This window comes from Neoarius graeffei, chromosome 9 (assembly GCF_027579695.1).
Source record: "Neoarius graeffei isolate fNeoGra1 chromosome 9, fNeoGra1.pri, whole genome shotgun sequence".
Taxonomy (NCBI): Eukaryota; Metazoa; Chordata; class Actinopteri; order Siluriformes; family Ariidae; genus Neoarius; species Neoarius graeffei.
In genome coordinates this window covers 24,920,418-24,946,641 of record NC_083577.1, presented here as the reverse complement: position 1 = coordinate 24,946,641, position 26,224 = coordinate 24,920,418, and the positions used below count along the sequence as shown (strand labels likewise).

General features: G+C 45.1%; 2 protein-coding genes across 3 annotated transcripts in view; one reads left to right on the top strand and one right to left on the bottom strand.

Moving 5' to 3' along the window:
• The window catches only part of LOC132891543 (interferon-induced protein 44-like), a 92,253-nt gene that overhangs the window by 47,257 nt on the left and 18,772 nt on the right, over positions 1 to 26,224 (bottom strand). The window lies entirely within an intron of this gene.
• On the top strand, positions 8,138 to 8,845 carry LOC132892127 (general transcription factor II-I repeat domain-containing protein 2A-like). The gene has a single exon (XM_060930524.1). The coding sequence runs from the start codon at positions 8,138 to 8,140 to the stop codon at positions 8,843 to 8,845; it is 708 nt and encodes a 235-aa protein (XP_060786507.1).

Genomic DNA, 26,224 nt, shown 5'->3' with positions numbered 1-26,224 from the left:
ATTCTAAAGGAAAATGTCAGGACATCTGTTCATGAACTGAATCTCAAGAGAAGGTGGGTCATGCAGCAAGACAACGACCCTAAGCACACAAGTTGTTCTACCAAAGAATGGTTAAAGAAGAATAAAGTTAATGTTTTGGAATGGCCAAGTCAAAGTCCTGACCTTAATCCAATTGAAATGTTGTGGAAGGACCTGAAGCAAACAGTTCATGTGAGGAAACCCACCAACATCCCATAGTTGAAGCTGTTCTGTAAGGAGGAATGGGCTAAAATTCCTCCAAGCCAGTGTGCAGGACTGATCAACAGTTACTGGAAATGTTTAGTTGCAGTTATTGCTGCACAAGGGGGTCACACCAGATACTGAAAGCAAAGGTTCACATACTTTTGCCACTCACAGATATGTAATATTGGATTATTTTCCTTAATAAATAAATGACCAAGTATAATATTTTGTCTCATTTGTTTAACTGGGTTCACTTTATCTACTTTTAGGACTTGTGTGAAAATCTGATGATGTTTTAGATCATATTTATGCAGAAATATAGAAAATTCTACAGGGTTCACAAACTTTCAAGCACCACTGTATGATGAAAATTACAGGCCTCTCTCATCTTTTTAAGTGGGAGAACTTGCACAATTGGTGACTGACTAAATACTTTTTTTCCCCACTGTACATATATGCACACACACACACACACACACACACACACACACACACACACGTAAATTGGTGCAAATAAACAAACAGTCAAGGGCACTTGAGGTATAGCAGGTAAACATGAAATAAGCAGTATAAACAAACTAGCAGCTGTTAAGGTGAGGTAGTGCAGAATAGTGCAAATGAGCGAAGTAAAGTGAGATGTGCGGTCCCTGAGTTCAGTGTGTTAATGAACGATGAGATGTATGTATGTATGTATGTATGTATGTGTGTGTGTGTGTTGGGGGGGAAACTGTGGGGATGACATGTCAGATGCTGAAGGGGGGTGTGCGAGCAGAATCTGTGGCAGGGGGCAGAGGGGGGAGGAGGGGCAGAACAGGGAGGGAGTTGAGCCTCCTGACTGTCTGGTGAAAGAAACTGTTCTTGAGCCTGCTGGTTTTGGCCCGGAGACTCCGCAGTCTCCTCCCTGACGGCAGCAGACTGAAGAGGTTGTGAGATGGGTGGGTGGGGTCACCTGCAATTCTGATGGCTTTGCGGGTGAGGCAGGAGTTATAAATATCCATTAGAGAAGGGAGAGAGACACCAATGATCCTCTCAGCTGCTCTCACGATGCGCTGCAGAGTCTTGCAGCAGGACACGGTGCAGGCACCATACCACACGGTGATGCAGCTGATCAGGATGTTCTCGATGGTGCCTCTGTAGAAAGTGTGCATGATGGGGGCCGGGGCTCTTGCTCTCCTCAGTTTGCGGAGGAAGTACAGACGCTGTTGAGCTTTTTTGGCCAGTGATGCGGTGTTGTTGCTCCAGGACAGGTCTTCAGAGATGTGCACACCCAGAAACTTGGTGCTGCTCACCCTCTCCACTGCAGCACCGTCGATAGATAGTGGAGCATGCTGGGTGTGCTCTCTCCTGAAGTCCACAACAATCTCCTTCGTCTTCTCCACGTTCAGACAGAGATTGTTGTCCTTGCACCACATGGCCAAGTGGCTCACCTTACTCCTGTTGATTGTCTCATCGCCATTATTGATGAGACCCACCACAGTCGTATCATCCGCAAACTTAATGAAGAGATTAGAGTTGGATGTTGGTGTGCAGTCGTGGGTCAGCAGAGTGAAGAGGAGGGGGCTTAGCACACATCCTTGGGGGGCCCCCGTATTCAATGTGATGGTGCTGGAGGAGTTGCTGCCGACCCGTACAGCCTGTGGTCTCCCGTCAGGAAGTCCAGCAGCCAGTTGCACAGGGACGTGTTGAGTCCCAGCTGGTCCAGTTTATGAATGAGCTGCTGAGGAATGATTGTGTTGAATGCTGAGCTAAAGTCTATGAACAGCATTCTGACATACAAGTCTTTTGTCTCCAGGTGGGTGAGGGCTGAGTGGAGGGCAGTGGAGATGGCATCATCGGTCGAACGGTTGGACTGATATGCAAACTGGAAAGGGTCCAGGGCGGGGGGGAGGGCAGACTTGATATGTCGCATGACTAGCCGCTCGAAGCACTTCATGAGGATGGGAGTGAGTGCGACCAGGCGGTAATCATTGAAGCAGGAGGGAGATGGCTTCTTCGGGACTGGGATGATGGTGGTGGTTTTGAGGCACATGGGGACAACAGCCTAGCTCAATGAGATGTTGAAGATGTCTGTAAAGACATCTGTGAGCTCCTCGACACAGTCTCTCAAGACACGACCAGGAATGTTATCAGGACCCGGGGCTTTTCGTGCATTTGTCATCCTGAGAGCTCTCCTCATGCTGTCTGGGGACAGCATCAACACCTGGTCACTGGGAGGTGGTGGGATCTTCTGTGCCGTGGTGCTGTTGTCTGCCTCAAAGCGAGCGAAGAAGTCATTCAACTGATTCAGCAGAGACGTGGAGTTGTCACAGGTCTGCGGCGAGGGCTTGTAGTCTGTGATGGTCTGAATCCCCCGCCACAGGTTCCTGGTGTCTCTGCTGTCATTGAAATGGTCAGCAATGTACCTGGAATACTGTCTCTTGGCCACCCTGATGCCTCGTGACAGATTGGCCCTAGCTGTCCTCAGGCCCACCTCGTCCCCAGCTCTGAAGGCGGCGTTCCGAGCCCACAGGAGCCTGTGGACTTCCCCTGTCAGCCATGGCTTCTGATTGGCCCGAATGGAGATGGTTCTGGTAACCGTAATGTCGTGCATGCACTTCCTCATGTAGGCAGTGACGGTCTCTGTGTACTCCTGGAGATCTGTGATGTTGCTGTAGGTGGCCGCCTGTCTGAACATGTTCCAGTCAGTGGTGGAAAAACAGTCCTGGAGTGCCTCTGAGGACCACTCTGGCCACACACATATCTGTTTTGTAGCTGGTTTGGTGACTTTAACCAGCGGCCTGTATGCTGGCATTAGCATAACAGTGGAGTGGTCTGAAGCCCCAAGGTGGGGGAGGAGTAGGGCTTTGTAGGTGTCTTTGCCCATGTTTACATTAGACCGTATCAGCGGATCATCAAATTAACGTTTTAAAATGATTAGTGTGCACACAGCAACACCAATACACGATTTGCGTGCACACAGCAACACCAATACACGGATACGCTCGGCTCCGCAGGCATCCTGCACTCCAAATCACTCCGCCCTGAACAGCAAGTGCCCTCTGGAGGGTGCGCACTCTGGCCTTGCGCAGCTCACAGAGCACGCGAGTGAAGTGCACGAGCCACGATTCGGGACTGAGCCGCTGTGTGTGTGATCCCAGCGCATATCACTTACCACTTGCAAGTGGAAGGATGGCAAGCCTAAAGATAATCATAAGTACACAATGGGCAGTATTTGCATCAGTATTTGCAATATTTTCATACTTTTATACTCTTTAATGAAAGGTGATACAAGGCGGAAGTCCACACCGTTTTTCAGCAGTCGCGTCACATGACCAACGCCAGTGAATCAGGAAGGTGGATGTCACAGTGACGTTGTCCAATGACGACGCCAGCTAGAGCTCAGCACAGCGTATCCGCGTATCTCAATGTTTACACAGCACCGGAGCTGACACGATCTGGATTGAATACGTGGACCCTGGCGGATTCCCGTTTCCTGGCGTTTCAAGGCAGTTTAATGTAAACGGACAGTGCATCCGTGAAGAAAATGAGACAGATACGGTCTAATGTAAACTTGGCCTTTATGCATGGTGTAAACATTGTCCAGAGTATTGTTTCCACATGTGGGAAAGTTGATATGTCCATAGAGTTTTGGAAACACGCTCTTGGGGTTTGCATGGTTGAAATCCCCAGCCAGGATGAGGAAAGCATCTGGCTGGGCTGTCTGCTGCTCACTGATGTGCTGATAGAGTTCATTCAGTGCTTCAATCCTGTTGTTATTGGAGCTGGGAGGGATGTATAATGCTACCAGCAATATGGCTGTAAATTCCCTCGGCAGATAGAATGGCCGGCACTTAATAATTATAAACTCCACCAGTGGTGAGCAGTGTTTGCAGACCACAACAGCATCATGGCACCAGGCATCACTGATGTAAACACAGAGTCCTCCACCGCGAGTCGTCCCCCCCTTGACTAGTGCTCTGTCTGACCAGTAGCATGTTAGCCGGGCTAGCTGAATGGCACAGTCCAGGGTGCTGTCGTTAAGCCATGTTTCCACAAACACAAGGACACAGCACTCACTCACAGACTTAAAAGATGAGCGAAGCAGGCAGACATAATCCAGCTTGTTGTCCAGCAAGCGTACATTGGCCAGAGTGATGGTAGGGATAGCCGGCCGGTGAGGGCTAGCCACTAGCCTAGCCCGGATACCGCCGCGCTTGCCCCTCTTCTGCTTCTGCATGTTCCGCCTGTGGCGCTTCCACTGCGGGCTGGATGCAGGAGTGGGGGTCAGTGATTGAGCAGGCCTCCGGAGCAAACCATAGTCGCATAGCATTTCCGCGTCTGCTGGATTTATATCCATGAATATAGTTCTGCGGATGTCGAGCAGAAACTCACGGGAGTATGTGCGCTTTGAGACTGATGGACGCGACAAAGACGAACAAGGTAGAAATGAAAAAAAAAATACTGGTGAAAATCATTGTGATGCCATGGTTTAGATCCCAGTTTAATGTTAGATCACCAGATGAGTTTATAACGCTGTTCGGATAGGACTCACAACAACAGCAGATGCACAGTAGTTTTCTACCGGTTATCATTACTTTGTACCCTAAATAATAAATCTCCTAAAGTGTCTAAAACCCGCTGGGCAATGCTCGGTTTGTCAGTAAACAATGTCTGAGGTTATTATAGCCCATAGGTTTAACATGTCGCTAACGTGTCGTTTTTTGTTGATAACCTCCTCTCCTTCAGTGCTCATGTTCCTTCTACATGCTCTTCTATTGTAAACAAACACACATGGCCATGGTTCTGCAAATGAGCTACACAGTTGTTAAATGATTGGCTGTTTGCAGGGCCCGCACGTGGGACTGTCTGTTAGAAGATTGGCTGTTGGCATGCCACTCTTAGCATGCTCCATTGTCAAGGGATGTGGTGGGCTGTTCTGAGCTACTTCATATTTATGTGCTTTCATGTTGTACATTTAGTACATATACATCAAATTATGAGTTGTTTTCTTATTGCTATGGTAGACGTGGGCAAACTACGGCCCGCGGGCCACATCCGGCCCGTTGACGTTTTTAATCTGGCCCGCGGAAGACAATCATATAAACGCAATTGAGCAGATCTATATTTAATATATATAAGCTTCAGTATTATCATGTAGACAGGTGTTCTAGAGATCCGTCTTTCCAGTCAGTCGTATTTACGCAAGATTACATTTGCAGAGTGGTGCAGCGCATGCCATGGAAGTCATTCTGGCGCCCATGCCACTGATGATCTCGAGAACACAGGATAAAACTTTACAATGAGTGGTCCTAAAGAAAGAAAAGTGGACAGTGAGTGCAGGGTGTTCAATAAAGAATGGACAGCTAAATATTTTTTTTGCTGAAGTCCGATCAAAGGCTGTATGCCTTAAGGCTCGGTCCCACTGGCCGATGGACACAAAACGTATGCAAAAAGGACACAGCAGACGAGCAAAATTTTGGGGGTGGCTCTATCCGTTTTCATCCGCTCCAGAAATGGACAAAAATGGCGAAAATTTGTGAAAACAGAACGGAAAAGAACGGACGTGGGTAGTATATAGCGGGGATGTTAAACGCATGTTCATAGGAAGCCTAGCGGATGAAAGCGGATGGAAGTGGATGACAGCTCCGAAGGGGTTACCGGTGATAACTGAGAAGCGGACGCATAGCAGAAAGAGCGGATGCATAGCGGATGAAGAGGATGCATCACGTACGCCTAACGGAAACAAAGGGGATGTTGCGCGGATGTATATCGGATGCAGACCGTTCACTGCGCATGCGGGGGGTATGAATTGTGTCTGCTCCGTGGATATAAAGGGATGCAGCACGCACGCTGTCAGCATAAAGCGGAAAGACGTGCTGGCGGCTACATCGATACATCTCTACTACTAGATGATTTTCTCCCCCTTTTTATACAAAATATCGATTGTCCGCTAGGTGTCCTTCTACATACTCTAGACATACTCCAGACATCCTAAATATACGAGATACATCCCAGATATAAACGCTTTGTCCATTTTGAATACTTTATATACGAGATGCATACGCTTACATCCTTTCTATTTCCGTGCTACTAACGATGAATAGACGTTTTATGTACCTTATCTTTCCTCCCTCTTTCCGTTTTCAGCTGCAGCGGATGTGAGTTGCGAGGATGCCCAGAGGATGCAGAGAGGATACAGCAGACGTTTAACGGATGATAACGGACATAGAACGTTTGTTGCTCGTATATGTCGCGGATTTACATCGTACACGGCGGAAAGTTCATCCGTTCTAAAAGTTTTGTGCAGCTCAAAACTTTTTGCGCGGATGAAATCACAGTGGACGGATGCTCGATGGATAGAGCGTATGAAGCACGTATGCAATGAGTACACAACGGATGCATAGCGTTTTCCAACGGATGGCAAAGATTTTTTTACGTTTTACATCCTCTTTGCATCCGTAAGTGCAGTGGGACCGGGCCTTTATTTGCAAAGAAACCATTGCAGTTTTAAAGGAATATAACATCAAACGGCACTTTTCCTCCAAGCATGCTAATTATGCTAACAACCAGTCAGCGCAAGAATGGACGAATACAGCTCAGCGGTTGCTAGCTGGTTTGCAGGCTCAGTAAAACACCTTCATCCGACAAACTGCCATTCAAGAATCAAGCACAAAGGCAAGTTATTTACTTGCATTTAAATTGGCCAAATCCAGCAAGCCTTTCTCCGAAGGGGAGTTTATTAAAGAATGTATGATCGAGACAGCAGGCATCTTGTGTCCTGAGAGCAAGGACAAATTTGAAAAAATTAGTTTATCACGCAGGACAGTGACTCGCCGCATTGAACAGATTGACGATGACTTGGCTAGCATGCTGAATAAGAAAGCAGAGTCATTCACATTATATTCCCTGGCCTTAGAAAAGAGCAATGACGTGAGAGACACTGCTCAGTTGTTAGTTTTCATCAGAGGGATTGACGACCAGTTTGAGATTACAGAAGAGTTTTTGGCCATGGAATCCCTAAAAGGTAGCCTGGCAAGCCAGACTAAATGTGAATATGTGGTCTGGTCTCGGTCGTAGACATTTCCAAAGGGTGTGGGTAGGAACAACCTGTTGTCTTTCAAACTGTCTCTGTGCGTATAGGCCAACACTCTGACCAATCAGCGCAACAGTGACTGTGACGTAGTCAGAGCGACAGAAAGCAGTGGGGGAGGCCTTGAAATAAATAATTTTTCAAAATGCGTATTAATTAATATACAGGTTCTAGATATTAAGAAGTTTGGAGATAATCACCACAAGTTTGGAGTCTGTACCACATACTTACCATACACTTATTTTTTTTCAAGTGTTTTTCAAGGGTTTGCTTAAACTGTTTTTGAGAGTTTTTATTTTTATTTAGTGGTGTTTGGTGAAATAATTTCCCTTAAATTTAAAATAACGGGAAAATAAGAAACAATCAAAAAGTAATGTTTCAAAGCTGTTTATTAATTCTTCGTACTGCACAAACTAGCCCCATCCTTCTGGCTACCAGCAGAGCCAGCTGGTAGATCAGACTTTTGCCATAGCCGGTCGGAAAAACAGCGAAAACGTCCTTCTTGAAAAGGAATGAGCGGAGAGCCTCTTCCTGCTCATGTTTTAACGAAAACTCCAAGTCTAATTCCTCTAAAACTGATTCCAAAGCGGAGTCAAACGAGCGCTGTTTACTAGCTGTAGCCATCTTTCCTGTTGTGCTTTCTCCAGCGTCGCGCAGCCTTGTCGTCACTCCTGCAAAAGCCCGCCCAAAGAATCCAAACAAAAACCTTGTGTTGTGATTGGCGGGCACGATTTGATGCCCGGGGTGTTTTGTTGATATGGTCCGAGGCTAGACCCACTCGTAGGCAAAAATATTTTTGGCCGCTAGGTGGGTGGGTCTAGTTTACTAGGCTACCTAAAAGGGACAATGCGAGGAGAGGACCTGTATGGCAGTGTGTCGGGGGTCATCAAAAGGCTCAAGCTACCGTGGAGTAAGCTCGCCAACGTTACCACAGACGGATCACCAAACCTAACGGGAAAAAACACAGGACTGCTAAAAAGAATTCAGGACAATCCTGAGCAAGAAGTTATTTTCCTTCATTGCATTATCCACCAGGAAGCATTGTGTAAATCTGTACTGCAGCTTGACCACGTAGTGAAGCCAGTTGTCAAACTTGTCAACTTCATTCGAGCGAGGGGACTTCAGCATCGTCAGTTCATTGCGTTTCTGGAAGAAACTGACGCCGATCACCAAGATTTGCTGTACCACTCCAACGTCCGCTGGTTAAGTTTGGGGAAGGTATGCCAACGTGTATGGGAGCTCAAACAGGAGATCATCTCGTTTTTGGAGCTGCATGGGAATTCTAACAACTTTCCTGAGCTGAGTGACACAGCTTGGCTTTGTGATTTCGCTTTTGCTGTTGTCATACTGACTCACATGAATGACCTGAACTTGAAGCTACAAGGGAAAGAGCAGTTTGTTCATGAAATGCACCGAAACGTCATAGCCTTCAAAACCAAGCTTGATTTATTCTCAAAGCAAATGTCAAAGAACTCATTTCCCCACACTGGCTACGTTGACAGAGGCCCCTCGACGTGTGAAGAAATACACGGGATTATTGGACGACCTGCATAAAGAATTCTGTCGTCGGTTCTCTGACTTCAACAAAATTGACAAGTCGCTTCAGATGGTGTCATGTCCCTTCACACAGAACCCCGAAACGGTGTCACAGGAGTTACAGCTAGAACTCAATGATCTTCAGAGTGACCCTGTCTTGAAAGAAAAGTTCAACTCAGTTACACTGTGTGAGTTTTATGCTTCACTGAGTGCAGACACATTTCCAAACATCCTAAGGATGGCGCAGAGGATGCTGGTGTTGTTTGGCTCCACGTATGTGTGTGAGCAAACTTTCAGTGTGATGAACATAAACGAAGCACCCCACAGATCCCAGCTCAGTGATGAACACCTCAGATCTGTTCTGAGACTTGCCACAACAAAACTAACACCAGACTTTGATGCACTGGCAAAGAAGGGCGATCAACAACACTGCTCCCACTAAAAGTGAATGTGAGTATTAACACTTTCTCTTTTTAAAACTATGTTGGAGCTGTAATAAGATGGTAGTCACATGTTTACAGACATAATAATATAAAAAGTATAACTCTTAGTAATTTTGGTTGTCGTGGGTGGCTGCTGTAGTGCTGGTGTTTGTTTTTAAGTACCATGTGCTTTTGGGTGTCTGCTCTGCCCCTCATTTATGTCCCTGTCTGCTATTATAGGTGTATTATGAGCAGCTGACCTTGCTTCTGCTTATATCTGTTCCTGGACTTTTGCCTGTGGAGGTTATTCTGATCTATGAGTGGCCTTTTGGAATATGAAAACCTGTTTGGAACCTGTGTTTTGATTTTTTGAGGACTGGAAATATTTCAGTGAGTGACTTTGAACCTGAAAACCAGTTTGGAGTTTTTTTGCTTTCTTGAGCTGTTTTGTTTGATTTTGTGGGCTGGATGGATCCAGTGCCAAACCATTGAACTGCAAACATGTTAGCATGGCGTGGTACCCAAACTGTTGAACTGCAAACATTTTGGAATGGTGTGGTACCTCTCCTACTAATGGTGGTTGGTTGTACTGGCAGGCTGGAAGTGGATGGTTAAAAAAAAAACACTCAGGTGTAAATCTACGAGTTCAGTGAAATGTACAAAAATGATATGTACTGATATGTAATTTAGTTCAATTTAATGATATGCAATTTAGTTGTATGTATAAAAAAATGATACAAATATACAAATACACTGGCATCCTACTCATCCTGGCAGCTCAAAGATGTAATTTAAGAATTAAGTGTGCTACTTTTCTTACTGTCACGTGTGTGTGTGTGTGTGTGTGTGTGTGTGTGTGTGTGTATTACTTTTCTGGATGGATCCAGTGCCAATCTATTGAACTGCAAACATTTTTCTGCTCTGCCTTTGTTGACTGAGAACTAAAATAAATGTCAATCTGATCTGCATTTGGGTCTCTGTCAGTGGCCTTACAATAACACTAAAGCTTTTCCGGTTTATGTTCGATATTTATGAATTTGGTGCTGGCCCGGCCCGCCTGGCAAATTTCAAAAGTCAATGTGGCCCCTGATCCATAAAGTTTGCCCACCCCTGTGCTATGGGGTGGTGTTGTTGCTTGGGAGTGAAGTACTGCTTTGGGTTAAAGATGTTTAACACAAAGCAGTACTTCACTCCCAGAAGGTTGCAATATTGGGATGAAAAAGTTTTTCTCTGACATTTTGTCCAAATAAATGAGTTTGGTGTGTGCCATTGAAATGTATTTGTGCCACTGTTAGAAGTGTAACACTTGCATAGGTGTTATTACTTGAATTCTTAGATTTTCTTTTGTGCCAGTTCATACTGCATCCCTTCAGTCATTTTTTCAAGTTAAATATTGAACAGAAAACAGAGGGAGCTGTGGGCTTGAGCACTTTTTTTAAATTCACATTTGCAATTTCATATCATATTTTAAAATCTAATAAATAGAGCCTTAAATATAGTTATTGTATAGTTAATTTAAATCCATTAATTGCAGTTGATAAAAAATGTATGCAGGTCTGGTGCAGTTGACTCATAGAGGCACAATGTAACAATACCTAACTGTTATTTACTATATTCTATATCTGTTTTATAAGCAGTACTAATTTTGACAGCTGAAGAGATTAGTAATCACTGTGTCTCTTCTTTTTAGGCTCTGAATGTGGAGGTGCAAACAGTGCTCTGAGGCTCTATCTACGAGGTACCAGTTACTAAAACACTACAAATTGAAGCATGGCCATTATGGTCAGAGACACTCATATCCATGCTCATTCAAAACATGGAATGCTCTTAAAACTCATCTGAGTCGATGTCATGTTGATGTATTATGTACTACAAGCACAGAAGTAGGAGTTTTTACATGTCTTTTGTGCCCTGGAAGTGAAATACCATCTAGTAGAGAGTACTTTTCTCACATCAACAACCATCTGAAGCATTATGAAACTGTAACTTGTGTGTTCCAGAACTGTACATTTCAGACTAATATATATTCTACTTACAAATCACACAAGAGTAGGAGGCATCCACATTATACAGTTAAAGACTTTAAAGTTGAAGTAGTGAAAGGTGGTAATGTAAATGATGACCAGCATGCATCTGAAGACCATCCAGATGATTGTGGAGAAACTGCTTCAGACTTAGATTGTCATAATTTGATTGAAACTGACACACCAAATGAGAACTTGTGAGAAACAATTATTCAAAAATTGGCAACTGTTCTTTTGAAGTTAGAGGTGTTTTCACATCGGCCATGTTCAGCAATTGATGGCTTGCTTGAGGAGTTACTTTTCATTTTTACCTCAGCAGCGCTGCCTATAATCACAGAGTACAGCATTTGACATTTTCAGTAAACATAACCTCCAGGTTGACCATTCCATAATTAATGAACTCAGTGTTGCCATTACTACTAATAATCCTTTGGTAAACGCTATAGCTAAGGGAGGTCCACTGTCATCTTCCTTCAAACGCAAACAATACTACAAGGAAAAATTTAAGGTTGTGGAACCTGTCGAGTATGTACTGGAGGCAAGGTCCAACAAAACATTTCAGTACATTCCCTTACTGAAGTCTCTACAGCAGTTACTTGCCTGTAAAGATATAGTTGATAAGCTTGTTGATAATCATACAACCTCCTCTGCAAATGTAAACCAGTATGTGTGCTTTCAGGATGGTGAGCATCACAAAAACATTTTTTTTGGTGAGGATTTAAGGCTTTCCCTATGTTTTTATATCGACGACTTTGAGGTCTGCAATCCATTGGGAACGTCACGCAAAAAACACAAACTTCGTGCAGTGTACTGGATTTTAGGTAACTTGCATCCTGGTTGCAACTCAACCCTTTCCTCAACCTACTTGGCACTATTGTGCAAAAGTGATTATGTTAAAACCTTTGGCTATGAAAAGATATTTGAACCTCTGTTGCATGATGTAGTGATTCTGGAACAGCAAGGCCTACATATTCCACATCTTAGAGTTTTTATCAAGGACACAATACAGTGTGTTGTAGCTGACAATCTGGGAGCTCATGGGCTGGCTGGATTTGTAGAGTTTTTCAGGAAAATATTTCTGTCAAATTTGTACAGCTCAGCTTTCTGACATTCAGATGCAAGAAGTAAAAACAGGAGTTTTTGAGCGAAGAACCAAGGAAGTTCACCAGCTTCACGTCAAAACAGCTCAAGAAAAGGGGTAAGAAAGTTTTGCATTTTAACTAGCAGCCTTTCTCACTTTAATGTGACAACAGGTTATCCCCCAGATATTGTCCACGACCTGTTTGAGGGCATAGTTCCTGTCGAGCTAGCAAGGTGCATTGAGGTGTTTATATCTAAAAAGTTGTTCACTCTTGAACACCTCAATAATCTCATCCATTCTTTTCCTTACAAAGAGGGAGATAAAACTAACCGACCTCATTTGTTGCCCAAAACTTTAAAAAAGAATCACACAGTAGGTGGCAACGCCCACGAAAATTGGTGTCTTCTTCGGTTACTCCCTTTAATTGTAGGAAAACTTGTTCCCAGTGAAGAACCTGCTTGGCTGGTGATTTTGGATTTAAAGGATATTGCAGAATTGGTCGTTGCACCTGTTCATACATTAGCATCAATTGCATACTTGGAGTGCAAAATATCAGAGCATCGAAAACATTATCAGGAACTGTTTCCTGATCAAAGGTTGTTGCTCAAACATCATTTTCTGGAACACTATCCAGAAATGATAAAATGTTTTGGTCCCCTTGTGTCATTATGGACCTTGCGATTCGAAGCCAAACATAGCTTTTTTTAAGCAGGTTGTTAGGCATATAAATAACTTTAGGAATGTAACTTTGTCATTGGCAACAAAACAGTTAATGATTGCCCATCATATGCTCTGTCCTGACAATGAAAGCTTCTCCTTGGATGTTGTTCAGATCTCAAAGGTCCCCATTGATGCCCTCAATGATAATGTTGTGAACACAATTACCCAGAAATACCCTGAAATCACTACTGTCAGCCTTGCTCAAAGTCTTACTGTTAATGGCTTAAAGTACAAAAAAGGCATGATAGTTGTGCATGGATCATGTGGTGGTCTGCTAGAGTTTTCAGAAATAATTCAGCTGTGCATCATAAAAAATGATTTGAGTCTCATCATTAAAAACTGACCTCATGGTACAGAGACCACTATCGAGCTTTTGAGTTGCTTCCAACAAGACAGTTTTCACTGGTTGAGTTGAAGGAGCTTTCTGACCTCTATCCTCTAGCCGACTACAGCGTTGGAGCCTTATGAATGGTGACTTTAAAAAGATTTGTACATGTGACAGGTAATTTCTTTAAATGAAATGTGGCAAAATCAGTTATTAAAACTCAGTTACTCTTAAATAAAGTGTTGCAATGCTGAAATTCATTATGCATAGGCTGATGAAATTTATGTAATAAAGTTCTTAAGCATTTTGTTTTTGCTTTTCAGAATGAACACACGATGGCTGCATCATTGAGAGTTGTACTTGGAGTAGACAATGCATCAAAACTAACTCTGCCCAGTGGAATGCCGGATTCAGTAGAGGCTCTCAAAGAAGAAATTAAAAGACGGTTCAGCTTGCCCAGAAGTTTCAGACTGCAGTACAGAGACATTGAATTTGACAATGAGTTTGTGAACTTGACAGAAATCTCTGAAATCAAAGACAAGAGCACGGTTAAAATCATTTACTTAACAGCTGAGTCAGACACAACCACATACCAACCTGTTTCATAGTGGTTAGATGACAGTTCTTTGTCCACAGCATCAGACACAGACATACTTTCCTCCTCTGAATCTACATCTTCAGGTTTTTCCCTTAGGTCACAGCTATGGCCCCAAAATTTCCAGATACCTCAGTTTAATTATGAGGTACAGATTCAGTTGGAAAGGGCCAACCAAGCCTTCCTGAACAGTGGTACTCTTTTGAGTCTAAGTCCCAAACTTAAGTCAGATATACTTGATGGTTTGGCATCAGAAATTGTCAAATACAAAAGTTTATCCTTCAAGTTCAGAGTTTGATAATGTTGCCCAGGCCCTGATAACAAAGTATCCTTGTTTAAAGGAGAAGGGATCAGTTACTGGCTTCTATGGATGGAAAATTAGTTTAAAGTATTGTGGCAGCGGGGGCATGGCCAAGCATCAGTCTGTGACCGGAGGGCGGAGTCGGGGAAGGTAAGTGGCAGAATCACTGCATCTGAGGTTGATTAATGTGTTTGTGTGTCTTCCCCAGTGACCGCGCCCTATTTAAAGAAGAGAGCGAGAGCAGAGAGGGTTCGCTCCACAACCAGACGACTGGAGTGTGTGTGTGTGTGTGTGTGTGTGTGTGTGTGTGTGTGTATATATATAGTTAAGGCTGAAAAGCTGTAATAAACGGGTTGTGTGAACTCAGTTCTGGCCTGCCGTCCTTCTGTGCTCCACCCACCCATCCGAATTGCTACAGTGGTGCCGAAACCCGGGACTTGGAGCGCCAAAGCAGAACAGCCCCATGGAGTCCTCCCCTTTTGCCGAGCTTTTCCACGCCCTCGCCACGGCCCAGCAAAGACAGCACCAGGCACTAGTCGCCCTCTGGAAGGAACAGGAACAGCGGTTTGAGGCCCTGGTGCTGGCTCAGCAGGAAGAGCGACAGGCGTTCCGGCACCTCCTCGTGTCGGCGGGGTCCACCGCCGCGGGGCCATCCCCCTTCACCCTGATGAAGATGGGCCCACAGGATGACCCCGAGGCCTTCCTCATGCTTTTTGAGCAGGTAGCAGAGACCTTGGGTTGGCCGATGGAACAGCGCGCGGCACACCTCCTCCCCCTGCTAACAGGAGAGGCACAGCTGGTCGCGCTACTGCTCCCCACCGACTGCCGGCTGGCCTACGCGGACCTTCACCGGGCCGTCCTCCAGCGTGTGGGGCGCACCCCCGAACAACAACGGCAGCGCTTCCGCGCTTTGCGCTTGGAGGAAGTCGGCCGGCCGTTCGCGTTTGGCCAGCAACTCCGGGATGCCTGCGGGTGGTGGTTGAGGGCCGACAACAGTGACGCCAAGGGGATCATCGACCAGGTGGCGCTGGAGCAGTTCATCGCGTGTCTACCAGCCGGAGCTGCAGAGTGAGTCCAGTGCCACCACCCGGCGTCGCTGGATCAGGCAATCAAGCTGGCGGAGGACCATTTGGTGGCTGTCCCGACGGCAGGACAGCAGACAACCTCTTCTCCCCTCTCCTCTCTCTCTCCCTCTCCTCCTGTGTCTCATCCTCACCCTGTTCCCCCACTGCGGAGGCACCCCCACACCCCAGCCGCACCCCCCACCCCAGCCGGCCCGCTGCACCCATGGTGCCCTCCCGTTTCTCCCTTCTGTGTCTGTCTCTCCCCCCCCCCCTCAGGTGAGTGAGCCCCAGAGCACCAGTGCAGAGAGGAAGCCTGGGCCGGTTTTCTGGCGCTGCGGGGAGCCAGGCCACCTCCAACAGCAGTGCTCAGTAATGGAGGTGGGCTCGGTGGTTCGGATCCCCGACGCACCAGGAGCCGCCCTCGATCGGGCCGGAGAGTATTGCATACCGGTGAGTATCCAAGGGGATACACATCAGGCATTGGTGGACTCTGGTTGTAATCAGACCTCAATCCACCAAAGCCTGGTGCAAGACGAGGCATTGGGGGGAGCACAATTGGTGAAGGTGTTGTGTGTGCACGGGGATGTTCACAACTACCCTTTAGTGTCGGTCCACATTTTTTTTCGAGGGGAAAAATTTATAGTGAAGGCAGCGGTTAATCCTCGCCTTACCCACTTGATAATTTTGGGGACGGATTGGCTGGGATTTGGGGAATTAATGAGTCACCTAGTGAAGAGTGGGTCCTGCCGTAGTTTAATAAGGGGAGGTCCTGGTGTCGCGTTGGCGGGAGCAGCTGTCACAGAGCTGTCTACATCAGCTCTGCGTCAGAGTGAGGAGCCGCCGGCTCCTCCTCTCTCTATTGGGGAATCCCTCATGGATTTTCCATTAGAGCAGTCACGAGACGAGACTCTGCGGCATGCATTTGACCAAGTGAGAGTAATCGATGGTCAAATGCTCCAGCCAAACGCCACCCTGTCCTTCCCCTACTTCGCAATTATGACGGATAGATTATACCGAGTGACACAGGGCACTCAAACTAAAGAGCAAGTCACGCAGCTGTTGATTCCAAAGAGCCGCCGGGAATTGGTATTCCAGGTGGCTCACTTTATTCCCATGGCTGGACACTTAGGGCAGGATAAAACACTAGCCTGAATAATGGCCCGGTTCTATTGGCCAGGGATTCGCGGCGATGTCCGTAGGTGGTGTACGGCGTGCCGCGAATGCCAGTTAGTAAATCCAGTGGCCATTCCAAAAGCGCCTTTGCGCCCTCTCCCATTAATCGAGACCCTGTTCGAAAGAATTGGGATGGATCTCATTGGGCCATTAGATCGGTCAACATGAGGGTACCGCTTTATATTAGTTCTGGTGGACTATGCAACGCGATACCTGGAAGCGGTGCCTCTTCGCAATATCTCAGCACGCAGTATTGCGGAAGCGCTCTTCCGCGTTATCTCCTGAGTTGGAATCCCGAAAGAGATTCTGACTGACCAAAGCACCGCATTTATGTCACGTACACTAACTGTATAGGTTGTTGGGTATTAAGCCGATCCGTACCAGCATTTATCACCCACAAACGGACGGTTTAGTTGAACGTTTCAATCGCACCCTCAAGAACATCTCATCTCATTCTCATTATCTCTAGCCGCTTTATCCTTCTACAGGGTCGCAGGCAAGCTGGAGCCTATCCCAGCTGACTACGGGCGAAAGGCGGGGTACACCCTGGACAAGTCGCCAGGTCATCACAGGGCTGACACATAGACACAGACAACCATTCACACTCACATTCACACCTACGGTCAATTTAGAGTCACCAGTTAACCTAACCTGCATGTCTTTGGACTGTGGGGGAAACCAGAGCACCCGGAGGAAACCCACGCGGACACGGGGAGAACATGCAAACTCCACACAGAAAGGCCCTCGCCGGCCCCGGGGCTCGAACCCAGGACCTTCTTGCTGTGAGGCGACAGCGCTAACCACTACACCACCGTGCCGCCCCCCTCAAGAACATAATTAAAAAATTTGTAAGTGAGGACGCACGTAATTGGGATAAGTGGCTCGAACCCTTGTTGTTTTCAGTGCGAGAGGTCCCCCAAGCCTCCACGGGGTTCTCCCCGTTTGAATTGTTATACGGGCATAAGCCGCGCGGCATTCTAGATGTGCTGCGGGAAAATTGGGAGGAGGGACCTTCAGCAAGTAAAAATGAAATCCAATATGTTAATAACCTGCGCGCAAAACTCCACACACACACTCACACACCTAACTCGGGAGAATTTGCGGCAGGCCCAAGAACGACAAACCCGCCTGTATGACAAGGGTACGTGCCTCAGGGAGTTCGCACCGGGAGATAAAGTACTCATATTGTTGCCCACATCGAGCTCCAAATTAGTCGCCAAGTGGCAAGGACCCTTTGAGGTCACACGGCGAGTCGGGGATGTTGACAATGAGGTGAGGTGAATGGACAGGGGTGGGGCGTTACAAGTTTACCACCTCAATCTGCTCAAACTCTGGAATGAGGAGGTCCCCATGGCGTTGGTGTCGGTGGTTCCGGAGAAGGCGGAGCTGGGGCCAGAGGTTCAAAAGGGAACATTGGCATCGCGTACCTCTCTGGTCCCCTGTGGAGACCACCTCTCCCCGACCCAACTCGCGGAGGTTGCGCAGTTGCAGACTGAGTTTTCGGATGTATTCTCACCCCTGCCCGGCCGCACCAACCTCATTGAGCACCACATTGAGACCCCCCGGGGGTGCTAGTGCATAGCCACCCTTACAGGCTACCGGAACACAAGAAAAAAGTGGTTCGGGAAGAACTCGAGGCCATGCTCGAAACGGGCATCGTCGAGGAGTCCCACAGTGACTGGAGCAGCCTGGTGGTCTTGGTATCCAAGGCCGAAGGGTCAGTCCGGTTCTGTGTAGACTATAGGAAAGTCAACGCAGTGTCTAAATTCGACGCGTACCCAATGCCTCGTATTGATGAGTTGCTTGATCGGCTAGGCACAGCTTGCTTTTACTCAACACTGGATTTAACAAAGGGTTATTGGCAGATCCCCTTGACTCCATTATCCCGAGAAAAAACGGCCTTTTCCACACCATTCGGCTTACACCGGTTTGTCACGCTTCCGTTTGGGCTGTTTGGGGCGCCCGCTACATTTCAGCAGCTGATGGATAGGGTCCTCCACCCCCATGCCACCTATGTGGCCGCCTACCTCGACAATATCATTATCTATAGTAATGACTGGCTGAGGCACCTCCAACATCTGAGGGCCGTCCTTAGGTCGCTGAGGCAAGCGGGTCTCACAGCCAGCCTGAAGAAGTGTGTGATTGGGTGGGTGGAAGTATGGTATCTGGGCTTCCACTTGGGCAATGGGCCGGTGCGTCCCCAAATTAACAAGACAGCGGCAATTGCGGCCTGCCCGAGGCCCAAGACCAAAAAGGGGGTGAGACAGTTCCTGGGGCTGGCTGGCTATTATCGTAAGTTTATACCTAACTATTCGGACATCACCAGCCCGCTGACTGATCTGACTAAAAAGGGGGCACCAGGTCCAGTGGACGGAGCAATGCCAGTGGGCTTTTTCTGAGGTAAAGGCTGCACTGTGTGGGGGGCCACTTTTACACTCCCCTGACTTTTCTCTTTCCTTTATGTTACAGATGGATGCGTCGGACAGAGGGCTGGGGGCTGTTTTGTCCCAGGAGGTGGAGGGGGAGGACTGCCCAGTGTTGTATATCAGTAGGAAGCTGTCGGTGCGTGAGGGGCGCTACAGCACCATTGAAAAGGACTGCCTAGTGATCAAGTGGGTGGTCCTCACCCTCCATTACTACCTGCTGGGATGCCCTATCACCCTCTGTTCGGACCACGCGCCCCTCCAGTGGCTACACCGCATGAAGGATGCCAACGCGCAGATCAACCGTTGGTATCTGGCACGCCAACCCTTCAACTTCCAGGTGATCCACAGGCCAGGGGCACAGATGGCCGTGGCGGACTTCCTCTCCCATCAAGGGGGGGGGGGGTCGGCTGCAGGCCGGACGGCCGCCCGGCCTGAGTCGGGCTGTGGGGGTATGTGGCAATGGGGGCATGGCCAAGCATCAGTCTGTGACCGGAGGGTGGAGTCGGGGAAGGTAAGTGGCAGAATCACTGCACCTGAGGTTGATTAATGTGTTTGTGTGTCTTCCCCAGTGACCGTGCCCTATTTAAGGAAGAGAGCGAGAGCAGAGAGGGTTCGCTCCCCAACCAGACGACTGGAGTGTGTGTGTGTGTGTGTGTGTGTGTGTGTGTGTGTATTATATATATATATATATATATATATATATATATATATATATATATATATACAGTGGTGCTTGAAAGTTTGTGAACCCTTTAGAATTTTCTATATTTCTGCATAAATATGACCTAAAACATCATCGGATTTTCACATAAGTCCTAAAAGTAGAGAAAGAGAACCCAGTTAAACAAATGAGACAAAAATATTATACTTGGTCATTTATTTATTGAAGAAAATGATCCAATATCACATATCTGTGAGTGGCAAAAGTATGTGAACCTTTGCTTTCAGTATCTGGTGTGACCCCCTTGTGCAGCGATAACTGCAACTAAACGTTTCCGGTAACTGTTGATCAGTCCTGCACATCAGCTTGGAGGAATTTTAGCCCATTCCTCCATACAGAACAGCTTCAACTCTGGGATGTTGGTGGGTTTCCTCACATGAACTACTCACTTCAGGTCCTTCCACAACATTTCGATTGGATTAAGGTCAGGACTTTGACTTGGCCATTCCAAAACATTAACTTTATTCTTCTTTAACCATTCTTTGGTAGAACGACTTGTGTGCTTAGGGCCGTTGTCTTGCTGCATGACCCACCTTCTCTTGAGATTCAGTTCATGGACAGATGTCCTGACATTTTCCTTTAGAATTCGCTGGTATAATTCAGAATTCATTGTTCCATCAATGATGGCAAGCCATCCTGGCCCAGATGCAGCAAAACAGGCCCAAACCATGATACTACCACCACCATGTTTCACAGATGGGATAAGGTTCTTATGCTGGAATGCAGCGTTTTCCTTTCTCCAAACATAACGCTTCTCATTTAAACCAAAAAGTTCGATTTTGGTCTCATCCGTCCACAAAACATTTGTCCAATAGCCTTATGGCTTGTCCACATGATCTTTAGCAGACTGTAGACAAGCAGCAATGTTCTTTTTGGAGAGCAGTGGCTTTCTCCTTGCAGCCCTGCCATGCACACCATTGTTGTTCAGTGTTTTCCTGATGGTGGACTCATGAGCATTAACATTAGCCAATGTGAGAGAGGCCTTCAGTTGCTTAGAAGTTACCCTGGGGTCCTTTGTGACCTCGTCGACTATTACACGCCTTGCTCTTGGAGTGATCTTTGTTGGTCGCCCACTCCTGGGGAGGGTAACAATGGTCTTGAGTTTCCTCCATTTGTACACAGTCTGTCTGTGGATTGGTGGAGTCCAAGCTCTTTAGAGATGGTTTTGTAACGTTTTCCAGCCTGATGAGCATCAGTAACACTTTTTCTGAGGTCCTCAGAAATCTCCTTTGTTCGTGCCATGATACACTTCCACAAACATGTGTTGTGAAGATCAGACTTTGATAGATCCTTGTTCTTTAAATAAAACAGGGTGCTCACTCACACCTGATTGTCATCCCATTGATTGAAAACACCTGACTCTAATTTCACCTTCAAATTAACTGTTCATCCTAGAGGTTCACATACTTTTGCCACTCACAGATATGTAATATTGGATCATTTTCCTCAATAAATAAATGACCAAGTATAATATTTTTGTCTCATTTATTTAACTGGGTTCTCTTTATCTACCTTTAGGACTTGTGTGAAAATCCGATGATGTTTTAGGTCATATTTATGCAGAAATATAGAAAATTCTAAAGGGTTCACAAACTTTCAAGCACCACTGTATATATATAGTTAAGGCTGAAAAGCTGTAATAAATGGGTTGTGTGAACTCAGTTCTGGCCTGCCGTCCTTCTGTGCTCCACCCACCCATCCGAATTGCTACAAGTATAAAATGGCAAACTACCGAACAAGACTGAGAAACATTGGCTGCCCAGAGTTGAGCATCAATGCTGTCAAAGAAAAGCGAGATGCCATGGGTCAAAGTCCAAACCAGGTAAAGAAGCCAAGGAAAGCAGAAGTCAACTTTTGTCCTGATTACCCAGCAGGTGAAACCAAAGAAAGCCTTGAGAAGGAAAGGGAAGCACTTCTGTTAGAGGTGAAGAAGAACAACCATCAACTAATCAACAGTAAAATGGAGAAAACCTTCGCCCATAGGAGATGAGAAGTAATTGAAGATATGCCCTTCATAGCAGAGTTCAAGAACAGATGGCCAGCTCTGTTTTCTGAGAATCAGGTAATTTTCATGTTTTTTTATTTTTATTTTTTATGGTTGTACATTTATTAACCAATAAGTTCATCATTTTGAGAAAAGATGGACTCAAAGTGTTGGTGTCTTGTGACCAGTGGAAAGTGATGTAAAATCATTTTTAGTTTCATGTGAGATTCTGTCTCAATCTGTTGCAGATAAATGCAGAGTTCACCAGAATTACCACAGTCCCCCTGCTGTCAACCTTTATGGCCCAACTGGATCATTACTCCAGTCAACTGATGAAGGTTTTCAAAAAGAAGCGAGGGGCCACACAACGCAGAATCAGCCTGATCATGGTGGCCATGGACCAGGTGTGTGTTTTTCACTTTAACCCTGACTTAGAGTTTAACTCTTAACATAAGCTGTATGGTGTTGCTGTTCAACCTCTTTCCCTCTTATTAGGTCTTTCACTTTGAATAGAATTCATATATGCTTTAGAGCCATATCATAATCAAATATACAGTAGTATTAAAAAAGAATGAACTCATGAGCATCATTAACACAATTTCTAATTCAATTTCATTATTCCATATCCACTGTTTATGTAACTTTAATATTAAAAATTACAAATCTAAAACCATTAGTTATTTTAAAAAGGGTTGGTTAAAAAAATCTGTTTTTTCGGTCTCTCACAGAATCCAAGCATTGAAGTAAGAAGGGAGTGCATGCTGAAAGCATTATGCGTCTACTTAAATGAAGATCCTGACAACCTGGTTAAGAAGTACATGGTGAGTTGTGACATTGTTGATTAACCATAGCTTTTGATATAGCTAATTTATATAGAAAATGCAACTTTTTAACACTGTTTTCATGTTAATATTTCAGAAACCTGTCTGGATAGCTTACACTCAAATTGTCTTGTAGATATAATGTGTAATGATGACAATTGAGCATTAATTGACACATTTGTTAACCCAAAAAAATACTAGGCAGTATTTATTTATTTTTAACAAACATTTTTGTATCTCCTCCATGTTTATTAATTCTGTCTGAAAAAAAATAAAATAAAATAAAATAAAAAAATATATATATATATCTCATCTCATTATCTCTAGCCGCTTTATCCTTCTACAGGGTCGCAGGCAAGCTGGAGCCTATCCCAGCTGACTATGGGCAAAAGGCGGGGTACACCCTGGACAAGTCGCCAGGTCATCACAGGGCTGACACATAGACACAGACAACCATTCACACCTACGGTCAATTTAGAGTCACCAGTTAACCTAACCTGCATGTCTTTGGACTGTGGGGGAAACCGGAGCACCCGGAGGAAACCCACGCGGACACGGGGAGAACATGCAAACTCCACACAGAAAGGCCCTCGCCGGCCCCGGGGCTCGAACCCAGGACCTTCTTGCTGTGAGGCGACAGCGCTAACCACTACACCACCGTGCCGCCCAAAAAATAAATAAATAAAAAATAAAAAAAATATATATATATATATATGAATACGAGTACAGAATTTAGAAAAGACACTGCAGGCTAATTATAAAAATCACTCCTGGGGGGAAAAAAATAAGCATGAAACCCATGTACATTCCTTAATTATTTGAAGCTGTTTCTGCAAACCATGGTACAACAGAGCTCTGTGGCCCAAACAAGTACTTCCTAATAGGATAATGTAGATTCAGTGTTCATCTTGGCCTTTTTTTTTCTTTTTTCTTTCAAATTTCTTGACATGAAAAACACAGTTACCAGTCTATTCTTTAAAGAGACTGGAAAATATTAATGAAAAATGTACATTAATAATACACATTTTTGATTAATACTGCTTCTTTCTGCCATTTTGAGGATGTTGATGTTGGTGCAGAGGGAGAAATGGAGAAAGTGGTTTTGGCCATCTATGTTGTGCAACGAGAGGGAGCAGATGGAACCGATCCACCTGAAGATGCTGGCATCATCGTGGAAGGATGTACAGTGCTGCAAAACACGCGTGATGTGGCAAATGGCTGTGCAATCTTGTTTGGCTTGATCTATTGTTTAAACCTAAGCTATCTGAAGGACTTGCGTTACACTTTTGAGTTTCTTCAAAAAGTGGTGATGGGATTGGATGGGAACAAGCTCTCCACTAAGGTGCAAGTCCTCAAAAACAAACTTCATGAGTAAATTGCCATCAAGACTGTGGGTAAGAACTGGAGTTCTGGAGTTTCTCGAGGGAAAAACTGAGTGCTTGGACTGTGACTGATGCTTGGACACAACCGTTAAGTTTCAAGACATTTTTTTGTTGAACTGTAATTGTGTTGTTTGACACTTTGACCTGTGGGACATTTTTACACGAGTGATGGAGTTGGATTTCATAAAAGGTGGAGTTGCAAGTAAGACGGCCTGCAGTAAATCTTAGTAGATACTCTGACTGAAGCATGGCCATTATGGTCAGAGACACTCATATCCATGCCCATACTATGAATGTCCATGCTCATTCAAAACAGGGAATGCTCTTAAAACTCATCTGAGTTGATGTCATGTTGATGTATTATGTACTACAAGTGCAGAAGTAGGAGTTTTTACATGTCTTTTGTGCCCTGGAAGTGAAATACCATCTAGTAGAGAGTACTTTTCTCACATCAACAACCATCTGAAGCATTATGAAACCGCAATTTTTGTGTTCCAGAACTGTACATTTCAGACTAATATTCTACTTACAAACCACACAAGAGTAGGAGGCATCCACATTGTACAGTTAAAGACTTTAAAGTTGAAGTAGTGAAAGCTGGTAATGTAAATGATGACCAGCATGCATCTGAAGACCATCTAGGTGATCTTGGAGAAACTGCTTCAGACTTAGATTGTCATAATTTGATTGAAACTGACACACCAAATGAGAACTTGCGAGAAACAATTATTCAAAAATTTGCAACTGTTCTTTTGAAGTTAGAGGTGTTTTCACATCTGCCATGTTCAGCAATTGATGGCTTGCTTGAGGAGTTACTTTTCATTTTTACCTCAGCAGCGCTGCCTATAATCACAGAGTACAGCATTTGACATTTTCATAAGTATAATTTCCAGGTTGACCAGTTTGTAGTTAACCAAATGTTTAAGTTATCTACAATATTTCGTTGTTTCAAGAAATGTATGAGTAATCAGGTATGGGGTTAAAAGAGTAACATTTACTCTTTATTTTTATTTCATAAATACATTTTCAGTTTTTGTGAATGTGTGTGTGAATACTTATACACAGTTATACACACTATTTGTAATAGTCCCACTGTTTCTAACGTTTCCAGAGTATAATAAAGGGTAAAGTGAAATTATGCAACTTAAATTGTATTTATTTTACTAATTGATTTAGCCAGTACAACTGAGGTGTTGCATTAACACAAACCTACCACATAAATAATGTTCATTTGTGTTACAAGTTAATTGAACCCAATCATATTAAGTTAACTGAATGTGGTGTCAGTAAATCCAAAACAATGTTGTTCATCTCATCTCATCTCATTATCTCTAGTCGCTTTATCCTTCTACAGGGTTGCAGGCAAGCTGGAGCCTATCCCAGCTGACTACGGGCGAAAGGCGGGGTACACCCTGGACAAGTCGCCAGGTCATCACAGGGCTACACAATGTTGTTGTGGTTATGAAATATAGCAATATCATGTAGCTTTGAAGTAAGATAATTAAGTTAGATCTACTTAATATGTGTTGTTCACATTAATAGTGTGTGGCTTTTCCTGTTTAAACAACACAGTTTTGTGCAACCTGTTGACATAACTTCTCATCTCATCTCATCTCATCTCATTATCTCTAGCCGCTTTATCCTGTTCTACAGGGTCGCAGGCAAGCTGGAGCCTATCCCAGCGGACTACGGGCGAAAGGCGGGGTACACCCTGGACAAGTCGCCAGGTCATCACAGGGCTGACACATAGACACAGACAACCATTCACACTCACATTCACACCTACGGTCAATTTAGAGCCACCAGTTAACCTAACATGCATGTCTTTGGACTGTGGGGGAAACCGGAGCACCCGGAGGAAACCCACACGGACACGGGGAGAACATGCAAACTCCGCACAGAAAGGCCTTTGCCGGCCCCGGGGCTCGAACCCGGACCTTCTTGCTGTGAAGCGACAGCGCTAACCACTACACCACCGTGCCACCTGTTGACATAACTTAGTTAAGTAAAATCAACATTTAATTTCTTTGAGTGTTGGCACCGTGATGGCTAGAGTTGCCTATCATATTTTCTGATCTATGTCATTCAAGTAGTCATTTAATCTCATTCAGCATAAACTCTCAAAGCAGTCTGAAGTTTTGTCAACTTCCAGCAAACTGGTGCTCAGTAAAGAACTTTGCACTTTCCAGATATTAGCAGAAATTGCCCGAACTTTAATAATGTAAACCTAAAAGCCCAGACTGCTGTGAAAATAACTCACAGCAACCGAACTAGTTAGCTTATGTTCGAATAATGTCTTGTTTATGGATAAATTGTTAAATTACAGTTTCACTTGATAAAGGGATTGGCAAATATGAT

Coding starts and splice junctions, on each gene's coding strand:
- LOC132892127 (XM_060930524.1), top strand. CDS start 8,138: ATGCGAGGAGAGGACCTGTATGGCAGTGTGTCGGGGGTCATCAAAAGG.